This window comes from Coregonus clupeaformis, chromosome 5 (assembly GCF_020615455.1).
Source record: "Coregonus clupeaformis isolate EN_2021a chromosome 5, ASM2061545v1, whole genome shotgun sequence".
In the NCBI taxonomy this organism is placed as follows: domain Eukaryota; kingdom Metazoa; phylum Chordata; class Actinopteri; order Salmoniformes; family Salmonidae; genus Coregonus; species Coregonus clupeaformis.
The window spans coordinates 27,097,015-27,110,613 of record NC_059196.1 but is presented as its reverse complement, the minus strand read 5'-3'; the positions used below and the strand labels follow the sequence as shown (position 1 = coordinate 27,110,613).

The following is a 13,599-nucleotide window of genomic DNA, read 5'->3' as shown; positions in this document are numbered from 1 at the left end:
TTTTCTTCATGCTAGTGAGTAAATGGATAGAGAAACATTTTACGAAATGTGAAATTGGAAACCAGATAGAAGATAGAAGTGAGGATACCAGGGTGATCTCAAAAGTCCTTGCTTGATTCCTTGTGTCTGTTCTCCTTGCCACCTCCTCAAAGCATCAGAAGGAAGCAAGGAGAGCAGGAGGGGAAGATAAGAGTTTTTGATGAAGAATCAATAAAGAAAATGTGTGACCCATCCTCCCCTGGTATTCAGAAAGAGGAGAACAAGGCTTGCCTAATAAATCAGACTGATACCAATTCTTGGTATACAGTGTGAAAAAAAGTTTCCTTACAAGCCAGAATGTTCAATACGATTACATTTTAACTTACTCTACCTGTTATCTGTGAGGTTGGTCCTTCAGAATATCCACAGGAAAGTATTATTTACCCAACTTTTTAGAGTGCCGGTACTGCCCTTGCAATTTCCATCACCTGGCACATCCGCAAAATCATGTATACACCTGCAAGACTTCGGCTAGTATGCATGCATCTTGTGCATGTACCTCCGTCTTGTGCACATGCCTTAGGTCACGAGCAAACAAATATTGATTGCCACACACAGAGACCCGCGTTTCGAAGTTGGTTTAATAATGCTTTCCTGTGGATATTTTGTCGCAGATTTCGACCCACGGACAATTGGCAGAGTAAGTTCAAATATAATTGTATTCAACATTTGTGACAGACAAAGGACGCATACTTTTTTTTCAATGTAATTGTGCATGGCTATGCTGTAACGTTACATAGCATAGCCACAGCAGGACAACTCTAAGGCAGAACACCATACAACCGTGTTGGGCCTCTTTGGCTCATCATTGTCATCATAAGACACCTTTCACCACAATCTGATTCAACAGTATATCAAAGCTGTTTAGCTATTTGATTAAGAATAAAGAGAGTGTTTTTATTTGTTATTTGTCTGTGATATAATATAATATCAGTGTGTCACACATTTCAATGTCCAAAATGTGTAAGATTTGAAGTGTCAGTTTTCTCTGTTCATATTGCTTAGTTGTAGAGTGGAATGTGTCCCTGTGAAAGTAAGGATATTTTTTGGACATGGCTGGCTATAGCCACAAACCACATCTGTACCTACACAACTATAAGCACAGGTACAGTATTTCACAAGTACATAACCCAAGGACATTTGCTTTAAAAATAAAAAAGCTTAACAGTCTAACTTCTAGTTCCCTAAGAAGCACATGTACTGTATAAACATTTACAATGAGGATTGCCATGTTACTGTAATTTCAATATTAAATGGGGAATGTGTTCTCGGAAGCTGAGGAAATAGTGCACAGTCATGATAAATTGCTTGCTTGCAGGCTAAGGGTTAAGTGCCATTATGGAGGCGTTGACCATGAATCTGGGCACCATGGCAGAACCTCCTTGCATTTTTCTACACAGAAAAATAAAGTTGCGCCTATGGGACACGGGCCATTTTTTGGGGGGCTTGACAGCAATTGTTTAAGTCGGTTACTTTTCAGTAATGAGGCAGCTCTTCTTACATTGTAAAAATCAACAATGTTAAATGTCTGCACTGAATTCAACCCATCTTCTCTTCTTCAAAGGCATTCCATGACAATGCCTCCTCCAAATGCCTTATAGACAGATAAATACAGAAAATAACATAATAGTTTTATAACAATCTGTGATATAATAAACATAATATATTAAACAATCAGTTAAATAAGTCATAAAAAATATTAAGTTAAACAATCATAATAAAACATCCTTCTAATACCTTTTACAGTATTCAATTTTATATGGTATAATAATAATTATTTTGTATTAAATAACCCATTGATGACATTTCCCGTGTGGCTCAGTTGGTAGAGCATGGTTGTGGGTTCGATTCCCACGGGGGACTAGTATGAAAAAGTATGCACTCACTACTGTAAGTCGCTCTGGCTAAGAGTGTCTGCTAAAAAGATTACCTCTGTGTTATATTGAGTTATTATCAGACTATATATGTACATTCATATAAGGGTTAAGATATATTACCTACCAAGATATACAGTTAAAAAATGTAAGAATATCTTCTATCTGATGTTGAATGCAAAATCCACAATTTTCATCAACTAAAAGACCATAAAAAGGAAAGGAGACTAGGTTAAATCTTCAGATACATTGACACCACACATCTTCATCTGTTTGGGTGCTATTCTCTCACTACACCACTAGGGTCCGCCAAGTGCAAATCAATGTCATTGGCTGGTTCCATAGTGTCAACTAATGGCTTTCAACAGCTTGGAATCTACCATGTAGATAACCAATATGAACCCTTTATTTAAGAAACTGAGCATTTTCTCTTCTCAGCTATCTGAGACAAGAGACACATCTGCCAGAAGGCCCTAACAACCCTTTTTGCTTGACTAGTAATAGTGAAATCAAATCAGACAACCTAAATTCAACCCAAAACAAACAGCAACAAAACCATCTATAAACAATATTCCTCTCCGTCTATTTTCCCTAAGGTGTTTTTTTAAAACTCAGAGGCACAATATATTTGAAACCCACTAAGATCTGTGTGTGAGGCCAGTGGAATACTGTGACTTTCAATTATTGTATAACATATATAGTGTGCTTTAGGCATACCTATTGTATGACCAATGGAATAAAGAAAGATTCAGTGGGATATGACGGCATGACTACACCTCTTGGCCCTGTGGGACCTTTTCCAGTGAAGGCCACCGATGCAGATCTAAAAGATCAATAGTGTTCACAGCAAGGACATACACAGATGCTCAGACACTACCCAACTGTGACTCAGTGCAACAGAGGTCAGAAAATGTTTTCTACAAGGGCAATCCAGGGTTGATTTATGGTTGGCCCTAAAACGACACAGAAGGTTAAGGTAAATGCACAGTAGGTGCTGTGGTCTATGGCTACAGGCCATAGGTTAAACTAACCTCCACAAAGGATGCCACACTCGAATAAGGCCCCATAATAACGTTATATAGAGCAACGCCAGTGTAATTGACGTGAAGTGATTAGCAACAACAACCTCATTGTGTGTTCGTACACTTGGAAGTTTGGGTTAATTCAGTTTATGTCAATATGTATAATTATAAAAAGTGTTCATCATAGCAATTCATCTAAATACCAGTAATTAGAGTTAATAGGATTATAATCAACAATGCTAAATTAATCTCAGTATCAATTCGATCAAGGTGCAGGACAATGGTCAATTTACAGTATTAATAAAATCAGATAGTCATAGTGATTATGAGGATAGCGATGATGATGATGATGATGATGACAATGATTATGATGATAGTGATGATGATGATGCTAGTGATGATGCATTTCTAGGGATGGTCACAGTGGGGCTGGTTATTCAGCCTTGGTTTGAGCAGCCAGCAGGTGGCGCTCTGGCCGTGGCTGCCAGTCTGGGAGGAGCGCCATCCTGGGGCTCCATGGGCCCCTCTCCACCCCCCTCCTCCTCCCCTCTTTCCCCCACCAGAGGAGGCTGTCTGTGGGCCGGGAAGTGGGAATGCCTGGCCCTGGACATGTGGTGCCTGCGGTGAGGGTGGAGGAACAGCGCTGGGTCAGGCATGGCGGTGGGCTCTGCGGGACCCGTCACCCTCTCCTGGGGGACACACTCCCTGGCCCTCTCCGCCCGGAGATGGTGCCCTGACGTGGTCCTGCAGCCCCTGCGTTTAGGCTTGACCACAGGGGAGGCTATGGCGGAGCTGGCGTTGGAGGCATTGGAGAAACCGGAGGGCGACTGAGGAGAAAAGGGAGAAAAGGTGGCGGTGTCCCACTCGGCTGCTTGGCTGTACTGGAGCCCAGGGGGTTTCCCATGACGACGATCCCTATTCTCCTGGTTCTCCCTGAGTGCCTGCTGCCTCTGCTGCAGCCGCTGGTGGTGGAGTTTCTGGCGGGCGGCGTGCAGCTGGAAGGAGAGGTAGGCTGCCGCCTCGGTCTGCTTCTGCAGCTCTGTGTTGAGCACCGTGGAGCTTTGGCTGCGGCGCTTCAGCTCGTCCAGGAAGCGGCGCTCCTTCTCCTTGAGGTTAGCCCGCAGCGTGCCTACCAGCGCCCCCTTGTGAGTCAGCTCCTTACGCAGCTCTCCCAGGGTGCACTGCTGCTCGGCCAGGCGATCTTCGACCTCCAGACAGCGGGCCTCCAACTGCTCCTCCTCCTCCGCCAGGTCTGAGGACGAACACACGAACACACAAGCAGATAAGCACACAAAAGTTAAATAGTAAGGACGCATCAGAGATTCACAGACAGATAGCTAACATTCAGACAGAAAAACAAGCCTTAAATGCGGCTGCCAGGATTTACATTAAGGTCAGTGTGTATTTGGCATCTATTACTCATGCTGACATATTGACCACACAGATAACTCCTCCTAACCCCATCCCCCAACCTCCTGGACATCTGGACATAGGACCAGAGAACAGAGCATAGAGCACATACAGAACGATAACACACTGCCTGGATATGATCCAGTCAGTCAAATGGATATGGAATTAGGTAATGTGACCAGCGCTGGCTGCTTTCAATCACCAATTTGGCCTCAAAGCACATTTTTGGATAATCTGGCAGATAGGAAATGGTATGTGGGTTTAGGGATTGCCTGGACAAAGGCAGAAGACTGAGCACATATGGGGAAAGGATTAAAGAGCCATTGAGCAAATCCCTGCCAGTATCCACCACCCAATCTCTACCAGCAACGGCATGGCCACTGGCAGGGTGTGCCATCTGCTGCCACTTACCCACTATAGAGAGAGAGTGAAGAGAGCAGACTGGCTCACATGCAGTGGTGGTGTGATGGGAGGGGAAGGAAGGTGATTGTTTTGGTGGGTTGGTGGCCGATATAACATTCAATGTAGTAACATACTGATAGCCCCCTCAACCCAATAATACCTACTTTCCCAGCGGACAAAATTGGCTGCACTGATGTCATCATTACACCAGGAATTGGCTGTGATAACGTCACTGTATCCAGTTTTAACCGCTAGTGTCACGATCGTTATAGGAACCGGACCAAGGCGCAGCGTGGTAGGCGTACATCTTTTAATGAGTACTTTACACCAACAACAAAACGATACGTGAAGTCTAAAGGTTCACCAACACAAACCTATACAGAACAAGATCCCACAATCAACTGTGCAAAACAGGCTGCCTAAGTATGGTACCCAATCAGAGACAACGAGAATCAGCTGCCTCTGATTGGGAACCACCCTGGCCAACATAGATCTAAACGATCTAGAATAAACACATAGAACAACTAAACATAGGAACTAACACCCTGGCTCAACATTAAAGAGTCCCCAGAGCCAGGGTGTGACAGCTAGTCTAAAATCAGTGTACAAAATTTGCTGCGCTTTTGGAGCAAAGTCAAAGCTACAGTACTCCATCACAGTGAAATCCTCCAATAGGAATGGGGGTTTAAAAAAGCCTTAGTCAGACCTAGCTGTAGCTGTTCTGTAGCTGTGCCTTTGGGCTGAGGCTGCCGAGCTCAGACAGCTGTGCCTTTGGGCTGAGGCTGCCGAGCTCAGACAGCTGTGCCAGGGGAGAGGGATTACACCACAGCCTCTGGTACGCTGGTTGACCCAAGAATTAGGTCAAAGAAGACGGATGGGAAGAGAGAATCCCACAAAAAGAGGAGCAAAAGGTGCTGTGATTAGTTGAAACTTTGATGTGAAATCATTGTAAAATGATCAGTAGGGATGTTCGTTAGGCCTATATTAGGATTGCTACATTACGTTTAGAATAGGAGGAACCTGATATCCATATACAGTTGAAGTTTACATACACTTAGGTTGGAGTCATCAAAACTTGTTTTTCAACCACTCCACAAATTTCTTGTTAACAAACTATAGTTTTGGCAAGTCGGTTAGGACATCTACTTTGTGCATGGCACAAGTAATTTTTCCAGCAATTGTTTACAGACAGATTATTTCACTTATAATTCACTGTATCACAATTCCAGTGGGTCAGAAGTTTACATACACTGAGTTGACTGTGGCTTTAAACAGCTTGGAAAATTCCAGAAAACGAAGCCACTGTTCCAAAACCGCCATAAAAAAGCCAGACTACGGTTTGCAACTGCACATGGGGACAAAGATCGTACTTTTTGGAGAAATGTCCTCTGGTCTGATGAAACAAAAATAGAACTGTTTGGCCATAATGACCATCGTTATGTTTGGAGGAAAAAGTGGGTAGCTTGCAAGCCGAAGAACACCATCCCAACCGTGAAGCACGGGGGTGGCAGCATCATGCTGTGGGGGTGCTTTGCTGCAGGAGGGACTGGTGCACTTCACAAAATAGGTGGCATCATGAGGAAGGAAAATTATGTGGATATATTGAAGCAACATCTCAAGACATCAGTCAGGAAGTTAAAGCTTGGTCGCAAATGGGTCTTCCAAATGGACAATGACCCCAAGCATACTTCCAAAGTTGTGGCAAAATGGCTTAAAGACAACAAAGTCAAGGTATTGGAGTGGCCATCACAAAGCCCTGACCTCAATCCTATAGAACATTTGTGGGCAGAAGTGAAAAAGCGTGTGCGAGCAAGGCGGCCTACAAACCTGACTCAGTTACACCAGCTCTGTCAGGAGGAATGGGCCAAAATTCACCCAATTTATTGTGGGAAGCTTGTGGAAGGCTACCTGAAACGTTTGACCCACGTTAAATAATTTAAAGGGAACGCTACCAAATACTAATTGAGTGTATGTAAACTTCTGACCCACTGGGAATGTGATGAAAGAAATACAAGCTGAAATAAATAATTATCTCTACTATTATTCTGACATTTCACATTCTTAAAATAAAGTGGTGATCCTAACTGACCTAAGACAGGGAATGTTTACTATGATTAAATGTCAGGAATTGTGAAAAACAGAGTTTAATTTATTTGGCTAAGGTGTATGTAAACTTCAGACTTCAACTGTAAGTAGCCCTTCCTTTCTCTATCTCCTTTCTCACCCTCCTCTCTTTCTCTTGTTCTTCTCTCCTCTCATCACGTTTAATCCCTCTCTCTGTACCAGTCTCTCTCATCCTGTACCTGTTTCTCCATCCCTCTGTCTACATTCTTCTCTCGATCCCAATCTCTATTTTACAGATTTGTCTTTCTACTTATCTGTTTCTCCCCTCCCACCCTTCACTACTTGCACCCCTCCTCCCCTTCCTCCGTCTCTTTCCCTCCCTCCCCCTCTCTCTGAGTACCCCCTTTCTCCTTCTCTTTCCCTCCCTCCCCCTCTTCTCTTTCCCCTTCCCCTTCCTCCGTCTCTTTCTACATCTCTGTTTCTCCCCTCCCGCCCTTCACTCCTTGCACCCCCTCCCCCCCTTGCTCATTATCTTTCCCTCCCTCCTCCTCTCTCTGGGAACCCCAGCTCTCTCCTGGGTGTAGTTCTCCCTGGTCTCTGTCTAACTGTCGCCCACTACACCAGGGTGGTGAGGTCATGTTCCAAATATAGAAAATGCAGTGTAATCTAATCTCCATTTCTCCCTCCTTTCCCCTCCCCTCCTCTCTCTCTCTCTCTCTCTCTCTCTCTCTCTCTCTCTTTACCACTTTATCTCTCCCTCTCTCTTACTGTCCCTCTAACACTTTCTTGTGCCCCCCTAACTGTACCATCCTCCCCACTCCCTGCCTTCCTCCCTTGTCCCTCCATCTCTCTGTCTCAGCAAACAGACTGTAATTGGATCCCTCCACCATGGCGCAGAGGAACATGAGAGGGGAGGAAAAATGGATGGATCAATTTGCGAGGATGGAGGAGTGGGGACTGTGGTGGAGAGATAGAGCGAAGGATGGCCTGCTCTGGAAAAATAGGGGTGTCCTGATGAGTTATAATTGGCTGCAGATGGGCATGACCCCCCCATCTCCTCCTTTCTTTCTCTCCACCACCCTTTCCCTCCCACCCCCTCTGTCTCTGTAATTATCTAAGATAAGATTTTAGCATAATGTCAATTTTGTAGAGAGACACAGAACTTACCCAGTTCACTCTTGCCTGGAGGCTTCACATTCAGCTCACATGTCAACTCTGAGAAAACAGACAAGAAATTAGAAATAAGTGAGACAGAAATGAGTAATATGAGTAAGTCTAGGAGACAAATAGATAGATTTCAGGAATTTACATAAATAATAAATAGAAAGGAAAGCATTCAATCTGATGTGTCTCATTGAAAGACTCTAAATGCTAATGCTAATCGAAACTAGGGATTAATATTTCCCAAAAATCTACAGAGTGTCAATACCAGGAATAATTCATATTTATCCTGAGAGTCCCGGGAAATACAGCAGAAATTGGAAGTGCCCATAAAAGCCGCGGGAAGTAGGGGTGCTGAGGGTGTGCAGCACTAAAAAAAAGATTTACAAAATTGTGCACTAGGCCTTTATTACTCCTGTATGAGCGGAGCAAAATACTTGTCGACAGAATATTTCCTCAGCACTCATATGGACAGTAAGTATGCTAGGCTATGAGACTGCGCAGAGAAGCAGGGGAAATGTTATTGCGGTATTTTGACATGTATAGGCGAGACGTGCTTTGATAATGCAACCTATGGATTACAGAATACATTTAGGAATTTTCATGCGAGACAGGAGTCAGGATTTTAGGTTTCAGTGGGATTGGGACTGGATAGGAAAATAGCCTAGGCTCTAGGACAGGATAATTTTCCTAATGCATCTCTGAATTGTTAACAGACTTCATATCTGTGACAGAGATGCCTATGTAGTAAATTGTGTATAGGCCTATCAAATCTGTGACTGTCTGAAGATTCACAATGAGAGCGCAAAGAGGCACACATTATTTTATAGTCTATAGGCCTACTGTAGGGGTTTCCTGTAGGTCAGTGTGGTTAACTGCATTCAGGTCGGTGTGCAGTCCGGCAGTGTCAATTATGCGTGCACTTTGAATTTATAGCGACTTTGTGTGAAATAAATGCGCTAGGCTAAAGGTTTCCATGTGACAACTTGTTTGGATAATGTGCCATTTTTTTCTAATCTGATATTGCGCATGTGTAGGGCCTGCATTAGTGCCAACATTGGGGCACAATGTTGTAATTTCCTGGGTCTTTCATTACATTTTTTCGGGAAATGTGAAGTATTCCCGGGACAGTCCCGGGATCCCTGTTACCCATGTTAATCCTTAATCATAACTGTAGTGCTGTTGAAGCAGTGAATGTCCAATCTGTTTGTTTGCGTCTAGTCTGTCAATTAACTTGATTGCAGACAGTTCAGAGAGACGTGATTAGGGCCTTGTGTAGACTGGACAAACAGTAATCACATTGAGTTAAACTGATTATGTTTAGCTGGGTGGACTCTAAGCACTTCTCCAGTCAGCACAGACAGACGCCATGCTTGGGTTGCCCTCAAGGACAAACACTAAAATATACGGTACAGTATTTATTTTCTTTCCCTGTCTATTCCCTCTCACTCGCCTGCTGGGATGAATAGACAGTTTACCTCCCAAAATAAGCACAGTAAATCCTTTAACCTATCACCCTCCTTTGCCTGCTCAGAAAAGCCCATCAACCCCCACAGAGAGAGAGAGTGAGAGAAAAAGAGAGGAGGGAGAGAGAGAGAACGAAAGACAGATAGAGAAAGGAAGGACAAAAGAGAAAGAGGAGGATGGATAGATGAACCCAAGCAGAGAGGATGACTCCAGAGGGGGAATCAGACTCCCTGACTGCCAGGAACAGGAAGGTATTAATCTGTGGTTCCCTTTCATGGAAACCCTGGCTGTAGTGGGGGAGGATTCACTGAGGTAAACCTGCTCTGTTCAAGTTAAAGTTAATAGTCCCAAGAAAACAAATTGATTGCGCTGACAGACTAGTACAGTAGGCTACATTGAGTTTGTATCTAAGCTTTGAAGGCTTTAGCATCTTTGCTGTGTATGGGCCTAGTCTGTCAGTCAAACCACAACAACATGTGGTGATGCCCTTTAACTGAACAGTAGGAGAGCTGAGTGCAGAGAAGAAGAGAGGAAGAGAAGGGATGCATCCATAGGGATGCTTCATTGCCTTCTTGGCTACATCTTGTTCTGCAGTGAGGTCTGCCTCTGCTTGACTTGGCAGTAGCGCTGTTGTTGTAAAGAGGGTCACTGTCTACTCCACTAGTCTAATTTGATCTGTGTGTGTGTGTTTGTGCGCACGTGTGCATACGGTGTGTGTGTGTGTGTGTGTGTGTGTGTGTGTGTGTGTGTGTGTGTGTGTGTGTGTGTGTGTGTGTGTGTGTGTGTGTGATGTATAGACTCACCGGTGCATCGTTTCTGCAAGGACAGGATCTCCTGGTGTAGGCCATGCAGTAGGGTGAGATGTTCCTGTCTGAGAAACACTGTACTCCTCTCAACACTCTCCATCTGCATGTCCAAGGTGGAGCCTGTATGTTCCATGATGACACACCTGTCCTGCACCCTGCACAGAGAACGGGGTCAGAGGGCGTTAATATACATTATACCTGCATGTGTATAAGTGTCACTTTCCTGCTACTAATGATGAACAATAACAAAAGGAAGTATTCCAGATGTGTGTGTGTGTGTGTGTGTGTGTGTGTGTGTGTGTGTGTAATGATGCATTTGCAGTATCTTTCCCTTTTCTTTATTGACCTTCACTGTAGGTTAATTATTTAATCTTAATTTACAATGCAGGTTAGAATATCACCTGAAATACATTTTCAATAAGCATTACAACAAGAGAAACATGGAAGTCTTCATTTATTCTAAGATAAATAAAAAACCAACACTGATTGATGATGGTGATGTCAGGTAAGATAAAGTGTGTTTGAGTTCACCATTAAGGTCATGCAGTAAAAGGTTCATTGATCACCCAATAGAGAGATGGAAGAAACCAACGCAATAGGTAGGTTACAGTATGTTGACAGTTCTAGTACCAGTATAATTCAATTTTACAGTAGATTACTACATGCCTACAATACACTCAATATATGTGGCAATGTTATGAAAATGATCCATGCTTACCGTGCTATTTTAGATAATGTTGAACGGAGTCCCACAGAATTACGATATGAAATTCATAAGTGCTATAAACAAGTCCTTTGATCCATACATGATTGTTTTCCAGGAATGTTCCAAACCCATTTAGGCTATTCGTCCAATAATTGAGCTCAAGCCAACCTTATTTGCAGGCGACAACGTTTTTTAAAGAACGAAAGATGACGAATCAATCAATGATAGCCTTTATACAGAAACAATTGCAGATCAGCGACGCATCGCACAACCGTCCTGGGAGGCTACAACAGGATAAATATGTCTTCGTTACTGCCGCACCATCTCGCTGCGTCAGTCACAGTTATTGCCAAAATACTCATAACAAGGTCACCATAAACAAGTAGATTGTAGCCTACATCTGTGTAACGTATGGTAACGGAGAGCGATACATTTCGACAGGAGCAGCATCTCTCTCCTCCATCGTCCGTTGGGTTGCGCTGGTTGAGCTGGTACAGTAGTCTACTGTCGTATGATGAAAACAAGACTTCATGACCGGAACACGCGAGATGATCGTACGACTCGAATGCAGCTTATTGGAAGGAGTGGCCGTACCCAATATCGACTTTTGCCAGGATCGATATAGCAGTAGTCCGAAGGCAGAGACAGGACAGGAGCGTCTTTATTATGAATATTAAAATGACTGTACTTTTGGTTAGACAAATGTTGGGGTGGCACCAAAGCTTGTTTATTCCAGCCAGGGTTCCTACGATATCATATTGGCTACTTTGAGAATATGCACGGCAAATAACGGGCTCAATTTCAGCACCATGGACAGGGACATTTCTCTTGACATGCGTCCCCCTGGAGACAACCTGACATAGGCCTAATGCCAGTAATTTCAGACCTGATGGGGGGTGGCAATGTCTTGCTAGGCTTGATGGACAGGCCTAGCTGTTCTGTCTATAGGGAAATTATCTACGTTTAAAAAAAAAAATCTAAACATTTGGCACAATGATCAATTGGCGAAGAATTAAGACTGCCAATCATTGATATTCAACCTGGTCACAGAGCATTTAGTATTAGTCTGTACGTTAATCCGAGACAGTCCATTTGGTATGATACAGTATGTTACGTTTCGTATGGTATGTATTAATTTGTGGATGTCCATCACCCATTATGCAAAATGTACAATGTGTTATGAATTTTCTAAATGTATGATATCTTACGAATTCTAGCTAGGTGGCTAGTAGCTAAGGTTAGCTAGCTGGCTAACGTTAGCTAGGCTAGGAGTTAGGGTTAAGGTTAGGGTTAAGTTTATAGGTTAGGTTCAAGGGTAAAGGTTAGGGTTAGGGGAAGGGTTAGTTAAAAGGGTTAAGGTTAGGGTTAGGGTTAGGGAAGGCTTAGCTAACATGGGAAGTAGTTGCAAAGTAGCTTAAAATGAGTAAGTAGCTGAAAAGTTGCTAATTAGCTAAAATGCTAAAGTTGTCCGTGATCAGATTCAAACTCGCAACCTTTGTTCGCGTTATACGCCCACCTACCCCGACCAACCAACGTACTTTTGTTTTTGCCTTAAGTAACCATATGTCTTATGTAACCATACCAAATGTAACATATCATACTAATTTGAGTGTCACATATTTACATTTACTATGTTACGTCTAGTCTATGAGACCAGGCGGTTGTTCTGATCTGTCCTCTCATCAAGGTTATGGCAAAGATGACCACAGATGGTATCTAGATGCATGGACAATTTGACCAAACAGTGTGGACCTCAACCTCCTCTGACCGGCTGAAGAGGCGAAAATGGCGTTCAGTATGGTCCTTCACCACTTCTACCGTGAGACCTGAGTCCGAGCCAGCAACCTGTACACAGCATCCAGTCGAAGCTATCAACTGCTTGTTCTCACATGCCTTTTCTCTCAGGAGTGCGACAGGAGTCCACGTGGAGTGAGCATGGAGAGAGATCCGTTCCAAACTTCTCTCATGTTGCTGGTTGGCAAATGGACAAGACATAATGGACTGTAAAGGACAGGGGCGGCTCAGGTGAGAGACATTATCATGGGCCATCCACTTTGAACATTTGTGCCATTGGGAAGACGAAGTGTGAAGCTATAAAGAAACACCAGAAGATTGAATGCCGGGGAGGGAGGGGGTTGGTCAACTGTGCCCATAATTGATTTGGACTTGTCCAAAGTTCTTTATTTGGGGTATCAAGTTGATTGTAGAGGTCTACACACTGCGAAATGTATAGTAATTTAGACAAAAAATGCATTGAGGTACTGATCTGTAATTATAACCGTGATGAGAAAGTTAATGCTAGAATTATGGATAATTATACTGTATGTTCATGTAAATTCTGCTAGTGCCGATGTGTGCTAAGTTGAGGGTTTTAACTCTGAGTGATGGAACCAACGTGAATCACTGAGCAATGTCATTCTAAATTCGGGTTGGATAATTAATTGGGTTTTAATTATGATTTGGAAACTGAATGATTTCCCTGACCTATTCCTTATTACATCTCTGATGATAAGGACCTCAATCCTGAGCATAAGGACCCAGATGTGGAGCTCATGTTCCACACTGTGTGTGCCAAGTGCCCAGAGAGGGGTCTCTGTCACAGGAAGGATTCTAAACGTGATGATTGTCCTATTTGCTGTAATGCAGCT

The 13,599-nt window shown here is 43.4% G+C and overlaps 1 protein-coding gene across 1 annotated transcript; it reads right to left on the bottom strand.

Annotated features, from left to right (window-relative positions):
- Positions 1 to 742: 742 nt before the first annotated feature.
- On the bottom strand, positions 743 to 12,209 carry LOC121566430. Its single transcript, XM_041876471.2, has 4 exons — positions 10,964 to 12,209; positions 10,243 to 10,400; positions 7,979 to 8,026; positions 743 to 4,187 (listed from the first exon to the last, which is right to left on the bottom strand). Exons 2-4 carry the CDS (start codon positions 10,376 to 10,378, stop codon positions 3,373 to 3,375), a joined length of 999 nt encoding a protein of 332 aa, XP_041732405.2. The 5' UTR covers positions 10,379 to 10,400; positions 10,964 to 12,209; the 3' UTR covers positions 743 to 3,372.
- Between the last annotated feature and the right edge of the window lie 1,390 nt (positions 12,210 to 13,599).

Coding starts and splice junctions, on each gene's coding strand:
- LOC121566430 (XM_041876471.2), bottom strand. CDS start 10,378: ATGGAACATACAGGCTCCACCTTGGACATGCAGATGGAGAGTGTTGAG. Junction 8,027..10,242: donor CTTGCAGAAACGATGCACCG/GTGAGTCTATAC, acceptor CTGTTTTCTCAG/AGTTGACATGTGAGCTGAAT. Junction 4,188..7,978: donor TCCAGGCAAGAGTGAACTGG/GTAAGTTCTGTG, acceptor GTTCGTCCTCAG/ACCTGGCGGAGGAGGAGGAG.